Source organism: Oncorhynchus kisutch, linkage group LG14 (genome assembly GCF_002021735.2).
Source record: "Oncorhynchus kisutch isolate 150728-3 linkage group LG14, Okis_V2, whole genome shotgun sequence".
Classification (NCBI taxonomy): domain Eukaryota; kingdom Metazoa; phylum Chordata; class Actinopteri; order Salmoniformes; family Salmonidae; genus Oncorhynchus; species Oncorhynchus kisutch.
Window position 1 is genome coordinate 47,449,676 of NC_034187.2, and position 15,266 is coordinate 47,464,941.

General features: G+C 41.0%; 2 protein-coding genes across 2 annotated transcripts in view; one reads left to right on the forward strand and one right to left on the reverse strand.

The window, feature by feature from the left end:
* nemf (nuclear export mediator factor) overlaps window positions 1-5,784 on the reverse strand; it is a 37,393-nt gene extending 31,609 nt beyond the window's left edge. Inside the window, exons 1-5 of the mRNA XM_020500789.2 lie at window positions 5,606-5,784; window positions 5,147-5,215; window positions 4,889-4,991; window positions 4,671-4,796; window positions 4,346-4,497 (exon numbers count right to left, since the gene is read on the reverse strand). Of these exons, the coding sequence (XP_020356378.1) occupies window positions 4,346-4,497; window positions 4,671-4,796; window positions 4,889-4,991; window positions 5,147-5,215; window positions 5,606-5,664 (509 nt within the window). The 5' untranslated portion in view covers window positions 5,665-5,784. The remainder of the gene's footprint in view (window positions 1-4,345; window positions 4,498-4,670; window positions 4,797-4,888; window positions 4,992-5,146; window positions 5,216-5,605) is intronic.
* Window positions 5,785-5,830: 46 nt separating this feature from the next.
* On the forward strand, window positions 5,831-14,122 carry LOC109903813 (MAPK/MAK/MRK overlapping kinase). The gene is made up of 12 exons (XM_020500788.2): window positions 5,831-6,198; window positions 7,001-7,115; window positions 7,454-7,543; window positions 7,641-7,711; window positions 7,837-7,915; window positions 8,054-8,102; window positions 8,206-8,384; window positions 8,611-8,712; window positions 8,834-9,007; window positions 9,139-9,262; window positions 9,474-9,674; window positions 13,797-14,122. The coding sequence occupies exons 1-12, from the start codon at window positions 5,925-5,927 to the stop codon at window positions 13,872-13,874; spliced, it is 1,536 nt and encodes a 511-aa protein (XP_020356377.1). The 5' UTR covers window positions 5,831-5,924; the 3' UTR covers window positions 13,875-14,122.
* Window positions 14,123-15,266: the final 1,144 nt, after the last annotated feature.

The window sequence follows — 15,266 nt, forward strand, 5'->3', positions numbered from 1 at the left end:
TGGAGTCTCTGATCCACCTCTACGCAGACGACACCATTCTGTATACTTCTGGCCCTTCTTTGGACACTGTGTTAACAACCCTCCAGGCAAGCTTCAATGCCATACAACTCTCCTTCCGTGGCCTCCAAATGCTCTTAAATACAAGTAAAACTAAATGCATGCTCTTCAACCGATCACTACCTGCACCTGCCCGCCCGCCTGTCCAACATCACTACTCTGGACGGCTCTGACTTAGAATACGTGGACAACTACAAATACTTAGGTGTCTGGTTAGACTGTAAACTCTCCTTCCAGACCAATATCAAACATCTCCAATCCAAAGTTAAATCTAGAATTGGCTTCCTATTTCACAACAAAGGATCCTTCATTCATGCTGCCAAACATTACCCTTGTAAAACTGACCATCTTACCAATCCTCGACTTTGGAGATGTAATTTACAAAATAGCCTCCAATACCCTACTCAACAAATTGGATGTCTATCACAGTGCAAGTCTATCACAGTGCAATCCGTTTTGTCACCAAAGCCCCATATACTACCCACCATTGCGACCTGTACGCTCTCGTTGGCTGGCCCTCGCTTCATACTCGTCGCCAAACCCACTGGCTCCATGTCATCTACAAGACCCCGCTAGGTAAAGTCCCCCCTTATCTCAGCTCGCTGGTTACCATAGCATCTCCCATCTGTAGCACACGCTCCAGCAGGTATATCTCTCTAGTCACCCCCAAAACCAATTCTTTCTTTGGCCGCCTCTCCTTCCAGTTCTCTGCTGCCAATGACTGGAACAAACTACAAAAATCTCTGAAACTGGAAACACTTATCTCCCTCACTAGCTTTAAGCACCAACTGTCAGAGCAGCACACAGATTACTGCACCTGTACATAGCCCACCTATAATTTAGCCCAAACAACTACCTCTTTCCCTACTGTATTTATTTAATTTATTTAGCTCCTTTGCACCCCATTATTTTTATTTCTACTTTGCACATTCTTCCACTGCAAATCTACCATTCCAGTGTTTTACTTGCTATATTGTATTTACTTTGCCACCATGGCCTTTTTTTTTTTGCCTTTACCTCCCATATCTCACCTCATTTGCTCACATCGTATATAGACTTGTTTATACTGTATTATTGACTGTATGTTTGTTTTACTCCATGTGTAACTCTGTGTCGTTGTATGTGTCGAACTGCTTTGCTTTATCTTGGCCAGGTCGCAATTGTAAATGAGAACTTGTTCTCAACTTGTCTAGCTGGTTAAATAAAGGTGAAATAAATAAATACATGTTTTTTTAATTATTTGGGCTGCAATCTGAAGTGCAGTTAATAAATTAATTTATCCTCTGCAGCAGAGGTAACTCTGGGTCTCCTTTTCTGTGGCGGTCCTCGTGAGAGCCAGTTTCATCATAGCGCATGATGGTTTTTGGGACTGCACTTTCAAAGTTCTTGGAATTTTCTGGATTGACTGACCATGTTTTAAGGTAATGATGGACTGTCATTTATCTTTGTTTATTTGAGATGTTCTTGCCATAATATGGACTTGGTCTTTTACCAAATAGGGCTATCTTCTGTACACCACCCCTACCTTGTCAGAACAACTGATTGGCTCAAACGCATTAACGAAAGAAATTCCACAAATTAACTTAAGGCACACCTGTTAATTGAAATGCATTCCAGGTAACTACAGTGGGGCAAAAAGGTATTTAGTCAGCCAACAATTGTGCAAGTTCTCCCACTTAAAAAGATGAGGCCTGCAATTTTCATCATAGGTACACTTCAACTATGATAGACAAAATGAGAAGAAAAAAAATCCAGAAAATCACATTGTAGGATTTTTTATGAATTTATTTGCAAATTATGGTGGAAAATAAGTATTTGGTCAATAACAAAAGTTTCTCAATACTTTGTTATATACCCTTTGTTGGCAATGACAGGGGGTCAAACATTTTCTGTAAGTCTTCACAAGGTTTTCACACACTGTTGCTGGTATTTTGGCCCATTCCTCCATGCAGATCTCCTCTAGACCAGTGATGTTTTGGGGCTGTTGCTGGGCAACACGGACTTTCAACTCCCTCCAAAGATTTTCTATGGGGTTGAGATCTGGAGACTGGCTAGGCCACTCCAGGACCTTGAAATGCTTCTTACGAAGCCACTCCTTCGTTGCCCGGGCAGTGTGTTTGGGATCATTGTCATGCTGAAAGACCCAGCCACGTTTAATCTTCAATGCCCTTGCTGATGGTAGGCTTTGTTACCTTGGTCCCAGCTCTCTGCAGGTCATTCACCGTTCTTGTGATCATTTTGACCCCATGGGGTGAGATCTTGCGTGGAGCCCCAGATCGAGGGAGATTATCAGTGGTCTTGTATGTCTTCCATTTCCTAATAATTGCTCCCACAGTTGATTTCTTCAAACCAAGCTGCTTACCAATTGCAGATTCAGTCTTCCCAACCTGGTGCAGGTCTACAATTTTATTTCTGGTGTCCTTTGACAGCTCTTTGGTCTTGGCCATAGTGGAGTTTGGAGTATGACTGTTTGAGGTTGTGGACAGGTGTCTTTTATACTGATAACAAGTTCAAACAGGTGCCATTAATACAGGTAACGAGTGGAGGACAGAGGAGCCTCTTAACCTGTTACTCCTACCCCCTACTTTTTCGAACATTCTGTTAAAAATCGCGCAACATTTCAGCGCCCTGCTACTCATGCCAGGAATATAGTATATGCATATGATTAGTATGTGTGGATAGAAAACACTCAGACGTTTATAAAACTGGTTAAATCACGGCTGTGACTATAACAGAACGTGTGTTTCATCGAAAAGCGCAGGAAAATCTGATCACTGAAAATGGGAAAATATATCCATGCGCCACTTGAACTTATTGTTGAATGTGAACCACATTAAATGGGGCCGAGGTTGCAATACCTACAGCTTCCACACGATGTCAACAGTCTTGACATTTGCCTACGATTTGTTTCTTGGTCAAACGGACACGAGGCAGCGCATTTCTTCCGGTCTCCGACCGGATATTTTGGTTGAGATTTACCCGGACATTATTTCAAGACGTACAGCTATAGAATATACATCGCCTCGTGATCAATTTGATCGATTATTAACGTTTACTAATACCTAAAGTTGCATTACAAAATTATTTTGAAGTGTTTTGTGAAAGTTTATCGTCGACTTTTTTAATTTAAAAAAATTACATTGTGTTATAAAACTATGTTTTTTTCCTTGATTACAGTCTTCATAGATCGATATCTAGGCTATATATGGACCGATTTAAACGAAAAAAATACCCAATAGTGATGTTTATGGGACATCTAGGAGTGCCAACAAAGAAGATTGTCAAAGGTAATGAATGTTTTATATTTTATTTGTGCGTTTTGTGTAGCGCCTACTATGCTATTTTTTTTTTTAAGTCCCCTGCGGGTCTTTTGGGGTGTTACATGCTATCAGATAATAGCTTCTCATGCTTTCGCCGAAAAGCATTTTAAAAATCTGACTTGTTGGCTGGATTCACAACGAGTGTAGCTTTAATTCAGTACCCTGCATGTGTATTTTAATGAACGTTTGAGTTTTAACGAGTGCTATTAGCATTTAGCGTAGCGCATTTGCATTTCCAGATGTCTAGATGGGACGCCTGCGTGTCGGGTAGGAGCAAGAGGTTCCTCTTAAAGAAGAAGTTACAGGTCTGTGAGAGCCAGAAATCTTGCTTGTTTGTAGGTGACCAAATACTTATTTTCCACCATAATTTGCAAATAAATTCCTTAAAAATCATACAATGTGATTTTCTGGATTTTTTTCTCTAATTTTTTCTGTCATATGATGAAAATTACAGGCCTCTCGTCTTTTTAAGTGTGGAGAACTTGCACAATTGGTGGCTGACTAAATGCTTTTTTGCCCCACGGTACCTCATGAAGCTGGTTGAGAGAATGCCAAGAGTGTACAAAACTGTCATCAAGGCAAAGGGTGGATACTTTGAAGAACCTCAAATATATTAGGATTTGTTTAACACTTTTTTGGTTACTACATGATTCCATGTGTTATTTCATTGTTTTGATGTCTACACTATTATTCTTCAATGTATAAAACAGTACAAATAAAAATCCCTTGAAAGGGTAGGTGTGTCCAATCTTTTGACTGGTACTGTATATATATATATATAATTTAATACAATGCTCAGATCACTAAACATCTTGTGACAAATCCCTCAACATTTCACCGAATTAATCTGCAAATATTTACATTTTCCCAATCTTTTGCCTGCATTGGCACCATGATTCATCCTAACCCACTCTTCACCCATGATTCATTCATCCTACCCCACTATCTGCCTCCAGGGGATGTCTTACCTCTCCAGGCTGATGAGGGGCTCTGGGGGCCTGGCGTTCTCCACAGGGTACCTCTCCCTCACCGCTATCTTCACATCTTCCTCTCCCTCTGCTGTGCGGAAGCGCAGCAGGTTCAGAATGGTGTACTCGTGGTCCGCCAGGATAATGTTACCCTTCACATACACAGGGGGTGCACATTACACTGCATTCAACATGACGATCATAAAGAGAACAGCATGGATTATCTAATATCATTGCTAAATATGAAACGAGTACTGTATTCCACAGTTGAGGAGTACAATGAAAACGTCAGACTCGGAGGAAAAAGGGAATGGTAATTTCTCACCCTGTCATAGAGTTCCACTATCAGATGGTAAGCAGCCTCATCGGAGCCAAACTGGATGTCAACAATCCTGTCAACCCCAAGCTGCTTCACCTGTGTTAGTCGTCTTGACTTGAGATGCTTTCGACACTGTGGGGAAGAGTCATCATACAGTCAGTTACCAAGACATCCATCATTGCTTGACAAGTGAATGGACAACTGAAAAAACAACGTATCCTCACTTTCATGGCAAAGCCAGAGGGCATCATATTTTTGGGCCATTCAAAGTCTGTAGAATGAATGCGGAGTCCAGATTCAACCAGTAGAATAGATTTGGTGTCAGGCCTGAAAACAAACAAAAACGTTTTCCATTCTAACCTTGAACACCAGTCATCCCTAGGACTACGTGTACATGACAAGTTCTGGAAACAAACATCATGGAAACAACATGGATGGTTGCTGTAGCTCGGTACCACTGACAGGCAGCAGATATTACTTACTTTTGCAAACGGATGAGATAGGTCTTGGTGTCGATGTCATACACGTTGTTTACGCGCATACCAAGGTAACTGTGATAACATAACAAGTTAAGTTAGTGTCATGCTGACGTTATTCATAAGTCCCAATCATATTTTGTTAGCTAGCTATCCATTTAGCTAGATATCTGTACTGTCAAAAAACCATTTTTGACAGTAGTTATTTAGTTAGCTAGTTATTCAATGGCCGTGTTCGAGTGTCAAAACCGTGAGGTTTCGTGGGTAAATTGTGACTGATCTTGCTACAAATAATAATCAGTCGTTATTTATGACCCAATGTGATTTGAAGATCAGTCAGTCGCCTGCAATGTCGAACAAGCCAAAACTCTCTTTTAACTTCGACATTTGCTACAGTAACTAGCTAACGTTAACTAGCTAGCCAACATTAGCACGTTTCATGATGCATGAACCAGACTAACTTACTTCGCATTTATCTCAGCAATGACCGCCCTGATATCCACGGTATTGAATCTTGTTTTCATGGTGAAAATTAGTAGTTTGTATTCGTTGTCCGAAACATTTACACTGCAGACAAGGAGAGCAGCACACAGCAACGAAACACGCTAGCTTTTACAGCACGCATGCGCGGTCTAGATTTGTACGGAATCCTGTTTGAATCAAAAATACCACGCAAGCGTGGACTCTCGCACACAAACACACACTTGTGCACGTGCATGCGCGGACATTGGACGAAAATGATTTACATTACGCAATGATGAATTTTGTTGGTTGATGCCAGGTGATGGTCACTCGCTGCTTACTTGGGAGTGTTTCAAGATACAAATTAACGGTAGATTTTGGGCATTGTTGTACTAAATGCGTTCTCTTCGTCAGCTATCGTATAATTATGTATTACACAAATTGGCTTGTTGGTGTGAAAAATAGAGCATGCATTCGCAAAGCAAACAAAACGCATAGTATCGACTGGAAAAGCTTCATGGACATATATAACAATACAACGTCGTACAATCGAAATAGATCTGAGCTCATTTTAAGCAAGCTTCTTTGGAAAAAAGGTGAGATCAAGACTTCGCAAAATGGCATTCAAACGAACAACATGTTTACATGAACATGCTCCACGTACTGGGAAATATATGTTTGGTTCATTTGTGCATTTTTTGGGTAAGCTATGTTGCATCTGGCTCCATCTCTCTGCTTGAGCGACTGATGGGTGCAGACCTTTTGTAATAGAGCAAAAACACAATTGTTATACTATTTGCAGAATACAGGCATTTGGACGTCCATAACAGTAAAAGTGTACATACATCATTGAGTGTGAGTCCAATGTCAGAAATAGATAGCCAGCCACTGTACGAGACAAGTTTCTTGTTTCAAATCATCCACCTTTTAGGTCAGAGTTGAGGGTGAAGCGTGCCTGGTTACCAAGGTGACGGCCCAGCCAACATGGCCAGCTCGTAGTAGAGATTAGAAATGCCTTCATTAGCCTAGGTTAGAGAACAGAAAGGCGTATTTTCCCCCAAGCCTTTCAATCTTGGAGTTAGTTAGCTGAAATACATGCCACAACACCACAAATAGAACAATGAGATTAGTTATACAAATCTTTGACAACAATGTGTCATGAAAATATCGCAATGTGTTATTTAAATATAGGACTAGATAGTAACGTTATGGATCATTTACTTATATGCAGTGTACACTTTGAAAAATGGATAGTAAAGTTGATCGAATTGTTTGCCTGTACTAACGAGCTAGCTAGCTACTAACGTTAGCAAACTAGTACAGTACGCTAGCGTTTGCTAGATACAGCTACTGTAGATAGCTGCATGTTTTTTTCTCAACTCCTATGTTCTTATGCAGATTACAAGATAATCAAGAAAATTGGAGAAGGGACATTTTCAGAAGTGGTGAAGGCTCAAAGCCTGAAAGATGGGAAATATTATGCTTGTAAAACGATGAAGCAGTCACTCAGCAGGTAATTATCATGAGCGTTGCCCATAAGTATATAATGGTTCTTTCTGCCTGCTGCTTGCCTTCAGGTGCATGGCATCCTCTTTGTACGTGGACCCTTGCCTCGAAAGCCAGCAGCAGCAGCATGACACCCCTACCTATCCTACTGGGTGTCAACCATTGATGTGTATATTGGTTTCAACATACCCTGACCAAGTGAGGTCAGCGAGGGACAATGTGGCTTGAAGTTTTGTGGCAATAATTTTTTACGCCTACATCTTTGAAAATGAGTCATGAGACATGTTCTCTACAATAGAAAGATAAAGTTACACATAATAAACATGTTTTGTTTTTGTTGCTCAGCCTGGAACAGGCCAACAACCTACGAGAAGTCCAGGCCATGAAGAAACTGAACCCTCACCCCAACATCATTCAGCTGCATGAATTGATATTGTGAGTACAATGTTTGTCACAGTCGTTTTCATTGTATGTGTGAAGCCTGAACTGAATTATAACATGATCATTTTGTCTGATTCATTCAATGTGTTAGTGACAAAGAATCAGGGACCCTGTCCTTGGTATGTGAGCTGATGGAGATGAACATCTATGAGTACATACGAGGTCAGACACACAGGGAACTGCTACTGTGAATGACATGAAACCTTTACCATAACTGTAACTACAGTACATCAAAGACTTTTTCCAATTCTGTTATCTTGTGTATTGCTAACTTGTCTCACTTGCAGGGAGGCAACAACCTTTGCCAGAAAGTAAAATCAGACACTACATGTATCAACTTTGCAAGTCACTCGATCACATGCATAGGTAAGAATGAAATATGGATGGGAGCTTGTCTATGAAATAATTATTTTTTTAGTTTACATTTCTTACAGGGGGGTTAAGGGTAATTGTTTTGCTTCCCCTAAAAGTAAACCGTTTTACTCTTTTGTTACCTTCGTACAGCAATGGCATCTTCCACCGTGATGTTAAGCCAGAGAACATTCTAATCAAAGTAAGTAAAAATGATGCTGAAAACCTTGCCTGCTAATTTGTAAATAAGAACTGTTACATTATTTACCATATGTTGCCCATGATTTGGTTGGTTGCTTCCATAGCATGATGTGCTCAAACTAGGAGACTTTGGCTCGTGCAGGAGTTTGCACTCCAAGCCCCCCTACACAGAGTACATCTCCACCCGCTGGTACAGAGCCCCAGAGTGCCTCCTCACAGATGGCTATTACTCACACAAGATGGACATGTGGAGTGTAGGATGTGTTTTCTACGAGATCATCAGGTACCTCTCGTCATTGGCTGTGACCAAATTCTCAAACTACATACTGCTTATGTACTTTCCATCCTTGCATACCCAAAAAGCCGACTAAATAGGATGTAGTATTATAATTAGGTTATAGCCTTAGTGATATGTATTCCTCTATGGTCAAAGTCAGACATTCATGAACACATACTGTTGTGTAAGTAGCCTTGATGGCATCACAGATGATCATGTTTTTATATTTCAGTCTCAGCCCTCTGTTTCCGGGTACCAACGAGTTGGATCAGGTGACAAAGATCCATGATGTTTTGGGTACACCTGACAGCAGTCTTCTTCAAAAATTCAGGCAGTACGTTTCTTACTTTGGCTGCATTATATATGTTTCTCATGTAATGGAGACCAATACCTTCACAGGATGTTCAATGGAAACAATTGTCCTTAGTGACATTGTTGTACATTATTGTTGACAGGTCTAGGGCGATTAGTTTTGACTTCCCTCCACGGAAGGGCAGTGGGATCTCTCGGCTCATCCCAAACTGTTCTGCGCCCAGTCTGTCATTGCTCTACCAGATGCTGGCCTACGACCCAGAGGAACGCATTGGCTCACGAGCGGCGCTACAGCACGCCTATTTTAGAGAGCTACGGTAAGCACACACTGAACTGGATAGAAAATCCAGACATACTGTACTGTGCCTTAAAATTGTAGTGTGTATGATACATTATTTCATTTGGTAAATGCTATCTTCCCTCCTGTCCTCTTTGGTCCTTGTCTCAGGCTGGCAGAGAGGAGAGCTGATAGTCTGCACATGGCCATTGGGACTGTAGAGGGAGGACAGAGCAGTGGGACCCCCAACTCTGTGGATCACATGTGGCGCATGGCCAGACAGGGCAGGAGGCATGTAAGAGATGGCCACGTTGCTTAAAAATAGGTCCAAAAGGTTGACCCTACATCATATTATGAGTAATGAAAACCCCATTATAAAGATTAGGATGACATGTAATAGTAGGCTACATACTGGAAATAGTACCAAAAGTAGCATTGCGATGCACTTTGCCCTGCTATGATGTGGTTAGTCTCTCATGATGGCCTAATATTATTTTGTTTTGCAGCACAACATAAAGCATGTTGCCGAGCCTCGGATCAGACGCAACATCCAACATTATCCAGTGGAATTACCAAAGCTCAATGTGGTAGTGCCTGCACCCCAGATCACCTACCCTGTTACCACAGTGCCAGCTCTTACCATCACTCACCGTGGGTCCCCCCTTCCAGTCATCACGTCAAAAAAGTGCCACTTGCGGTTGGCTACGGTAAACACACTCCATTTTACAACATCCCTACGGCTACTTCCTATTTTAAGACATCCCTAAGGCTACTCTCTACGACAAAAGTCCTGTATGGACATTACTTTATTGCACATCTTATAAAGCAGTGGTCTCCAAACGGTCGATCGCTATTGACTGGTCGATCTCCAAGGCCTTCTAAGTCGATAAACCTTACGTTCCTATTTTTTGAATTAGTTTTGCGTTTTTGGTGGTATGTGCACCCGATTCAGCTGTCCTGTGCGCCGGGTGGATAACGTGTTCCCATTTTATTTGTCAGAGGGTACAAATCCTACCTTCCCGGGGGGAGCACTATATGCCCACCGCTGGCCAATCAGATGGCTCAGATTACCATGTCTGCAGTAATGTAGAAGGCATAAAAGAAATTCCTGTGTGGCTCAGTTGGTAGAGCATGACGCTTGCAATGCTGGGGTTGTGGGTTCAATTCCCATAGCGGACCAGTATGGGGGGAAAAAGTATCCAAATGTATGCACTCACTACTGTAAGTCGCTCTGGATAAGATCGTCTGCTAAATTACAAAAAAAATGAAAGCTACAGCAAAATTGATACTGTGAGATTTCTAAACTTTTAAAACCATGACTAGAGAGAGACTTCAACGACTACAGCAGAGTTGCTGTTTTTATGAGTGAGTTCATGTTTGTTTTTACTCCACACTGTCAACTAGAGGTCGACCAATTAATCGTAATGGCTGATTAATTAGGGCCGATTTCAAGTTTTCATAACAATCGTAATCGGTATTTTTGGACACCGATTTGCCGAATATTTTTTTATTTTATTTTTTACACCTTTATTTAACTAGGCAAGTCAAGTAAGAACACATTTTTATTTTCAATGACGGCCTAGGAACGGTGGGTTAACTGCCTTGTTCAGGGGCAGAACGACAGATTTTTACCTTGTCAGCTCGGGGATTCGTTTTTGCAACCTTCCGTTTACTAGTCCAATGCTCTAACCACCTGCCCTACATTGCACTCCACGAGGAGCCTGCGTGGCAGGCTGACTACCTGTTACATGAGGGCAGCAAGAAGCCAAGGTAAGTTGCTAGCTAGCATTAAACTTATTTTTTATTTTATTTTTATTTTACCTTTATTTTACTAGGCAAGTCAGTTAAGAACAAATTCTTATTTTCAATGACGGCCTAGGAACAGTGGGTTAACTGCCTGCTCAAGGGCAGAACGACAGATTTTGTACCTTGTCAGCTCGGGGATTTGAACTTGCAACCTTTCGGTTACTAGTCCAATGCTCTAACCACAATCAAGCTTAACATAATCACTAGTTAAACTAGTAATATCATCAACCATGTGTAGTTATCTGGTGTGTCCTGTGTTGCATATAATCCATACGGTGCCTGTTAATTTCTCATTGAATCACAGCCTACTTTGACAAACGGGTGATGATTTAACAAGCGCATTTGCACCATGTACCTAACCATAAACATCAATGGCTTTCTTTAAAATCAATACACAAGTATATGTTTTTAAACCTGCATATTTAGTTAATATTGCCTGCTAACATGAATTTCTTATAACTAGGGAAATTGTCACTTCTCTTGCATTCCGTGCAAGAAGTTAGGGTATATGCAGCAGTTTGGGCCGCATGGCTCATTGCGAACTGTGTGATGTCCATTTATTCCTAACAAAGGCTGTAATTCATTTGCCAGAATTGTACATAATTATGACATAACATTGAAGGTTGTACAATGTAACAGCAATATTTAGACTGAGGGATGCCATCCGTTAGATAAAATACAGAACGGTTCTGTATTTCACTGAAAGAATAAACATTTGTGCTTTTTGACAGCAGCTCTTCGCTGTGCTTCAAGCATTGCGCTCTTTATGACTTCAAGCCTATCAACTCCCGAGATTAGGCTGGTGTAACCAATGTGAAATGCCTAGTTAGTTAGCGGGGTGCGCGCAAATAGCGTTTCAAACGTCACTCGCTCTGAGACTTGGAGTAGTTGTTCCCCTTGCTCTGCATGGGTAACGCTGCATCGAGGGTGGCTGTTGTTGTGTTCCTGGTTCGAGCCCAGGTAGGAGCGAGGAGAGGGACGGAAGCTATACTGTTACACTGCCAATACTAAAGTGCCTATAAGAACATCCAATAGTCAAAGGTATATGGAATACAAATGGTATAGAGAGAAATAGTCCTATAGTTCCTATATTAACTACAACCTAAAACTTCTTACCTGGGAATATTGAAGACTCATGTTAAAAGGAACCACCAGCGTTCATATGTTCTCATGTTCTGAGCAAGGAACTTAAACGTTAGCTTTCTTACATGGCACATATTGCACTTTTACTTTCTTCTCCAACACTTTGGTTTTGCATTATTTAAACCAAATTGAACATGTTTCATAATTTATTTGAGGCTAAATTGATTTTATGGATGTATTATATTAAGTTAAAATAAGTGTTCATTCAGTATTGTTGTAATTGTCATAAATAAAAATATCAATTTTTTATAAATCGTCCGATTAATAGGCATCGGCTTTTTTTGGTCCTCCAATAGTCAGTATCGGTATTGAAAAATCCTAATCTGTCAACCTCTACTGTCAATACTTTCTATAAAGCCATAACATGTGCGTTCTCCCTACTTCCACTCATGCTACAACCAGCACTGCAGTGGCAATGAATGAGTAGGAAAGTGTATCAATAAGCTTGGGTCTTTTTTATATTGAGGAATATTTCACTTTCTCTGGTCATAGGAGTAACAACACGAATTTGTGCATGAGGTAGAAATAATGCAGTGCGATTTGAGTTTCGCCATCAGCTGGAAGACAGTGTCCCTTTTTAGTCAGTGTCAGCGGAGGAAAGGGAGAGCAGAGGGCCGTTGAGAGGCGGACCCTCAGTCTGCTGCCCTCTCCCTCTGCTGAGACTGACCATCAGATGCAGGCTCCTTCAGCCCAGTAAAAGTTAAAGAAGCTAAGTACTTAAATGTATGCTCACTCAGCTGTGCCTCACAAGTAATACAACAACTGATCGATTTCCGGTGTGATCATATAAACTACATCAAATTAAATGTTTTTTTTCAATAGTCTGAGAAGAACAATGCATTCATTGGCAAGTCAAGCAAAGCAAATATGAGTTGATCATGTTTTGGGCATATAGCACAAACCTCATTGCTACAGTACTGTTTTTAATAGGTTAATGTTGCATAGGCTTATGTTTTTTTTGTTTAAAAAAAAATCTGAACAGTAGATCTCAGCTTGCACTTTGACACAAAGTGTACTCAAAAGGTTGGTGACCACAGATTATTTATTTTTTCTTTTGTCTTTATTTAACCAGGTAGGCCAGTTGAGAACAAGTTCTCATTTACAACTGTGACCTGGCCAAGATAAAGCAAAGCAGTGCAACAAAAACAACAGAGTTACACATGGGATAAACAAACGTACAGTCAATAGCACAATAGAAAAATCTGTATACAGTGTTTGCAAATGAAGTAAGGAGGTAAGGCAATAAATAGGCCAATAGTGGCGAAGTAATTACAATTTAGCAATTTACACTGAAGTGATATGTGCAAGTAGAAATACTGGTGTGCAAAAGAGCAGAAAAACAAAAATGGGGATGAGGTAGGTAGGTAGGTAGATAGTTGGATGGGCTATTTACAGATGGGCTGTGTACAGCTGCAGCTATTGGTAAGCTGCTCTGATAGCTGACGCTTAAAGTTAGTGAGGGAGATACATCTCCAACTTCAGTGATTTTTGCAATTCGTTCCAGTCATTGGCAGCAGAGAACTGGAAGGAAAGGCAGCCAAACGAGGTGTTGGCTTTGGGGATGACCAGTGAAATATACCTGCTGGAGCATGTGCTACGGGTGGGTGTTGCTATGGTGACCAGTGAGCTAAGGCAGAGCTAATGGAAGACCACCCTAATGTCAGAACATCTGAGGCTGTAAGTGTCAAGCGTCTCAGAAGAAGTGCTGATCTAGGATCAGGTCCCCCCCCGTCCTTGTAATTTTATGCATTATGATCTAAAAGGCAACACTTATCCTAGCTCAACACTCCTACTCTGAGACCCTTGATGCATACAGTATCAGGACTCACCCATGTGTTGTTCATATTTCTGTTAATAACCTTTGTCTCTTTTCCCAACAGCCAAGGGATGAGTCCTACCGCTCTGCTTTCAAGACCTACTACATGCCTCCTTTGGACAGGAAACGCGGTGGCTACTGAGAGCTCCAATTCTTAAGAACCGTTGCTGTTTAACAGAACATACTGTACATACTCTAATCTGCTTTGTTTGAAATGTTAAGACAATATTGTTTGAACAAAGCTATTCAGCTTCTGTAAAGCCTGCCACTTTCTGGTGAGAAATGCAAACAGGGCTTTTGACAAAGGAATATCACATAGCAATAATTACCAGGGTTAATTTGTACAAGTCATAATTCCTGCAGATGAAATATAACATGATCCCCAAAGTATATTTGACTCTGTCATCAGTGTTAGCCTAATGAGATATTGCCTATTAACCATTAATTACCCAGCCATTTCCTAACTAAATTAGGTGTCATGTTAACAGCTGTTGATAAGTTTGTTCAAAATGTAGCTAATGACTACTCGCATGCAACGCAGAAATTCAAGGATGAGCTCTGATATAGTTAATCAAGTGATGAAAGAGCCAGCATTAGTTCATTGATTCAGCAGGGTGTAGTGTATGCTAGTGCTTGATAAAATTAGATTTTGGGAAATTCACTTTTTTGCTCACAGAGCATATCTTTATAATAAAATCAAAAGTTGTAGATTTCCTAGTGACTTCCAAAGCAAGTGTCATGTGCATGACAATAATTACAAAAGAAACTCCTTAAACTCTCAGAATGTGCATTAGTACCACCCCTTTTACAAAAGATCTGTAGAATATACTACTGCATTGCCAAAGGAGTATAAAATGTAACTGTATTTTGTAACGTTCTGTGAATGTTTTTCCCTTTTTTAATGATGTCATATTACATAAGATTTTCCAAAGCTGTGACAGCTTTTTGAGACAGAGGTACACTACATGACCAGCATTTTGTGGACACCTGCTCGTTGAACGTCTCATTCTAAAATCAAGGGCATTAATATGGAGTTGGTCCCCCCTTTGCTGCTATGAACATCCTCCACTCTTCTGGGAAGGCTTTCCACTAGATGTTGGAACATTGCTGCAGGGACTTGCTTCCACAGCCACAAGATGTTGGGCAATTCATCGCAAATGTGTTCTATGGAGTTGAGGTCAGGGCACTGTGCAGGCCCGTTTAAGTTCTTCGCCACTGATCTTGACAAACCATCTGTATGGACATAGTTGGCGTTCCAATGGCGGCAAGCTTTACAACACTCCAGCCAACACATGGTGATCTTAGACTTGGGTGTGGCTGCTGGACCATGGAAACCAATTTCATGAAGCTCCCGACGAACAGTTCTTGTGCTGACGTTTCTTCCATGGGCAGTTTGGAACTCTGTAGTGAGTGTTGCAACCGAGGACACAGAACGGTGGACCCCATTCTGTGAGCTTGTGTGGCTGAGCTGTTGTTGATCCTAGATGTTTCCACTTCACAATAACAGCACTTACAGTTGACTGGGGCAGGTCTA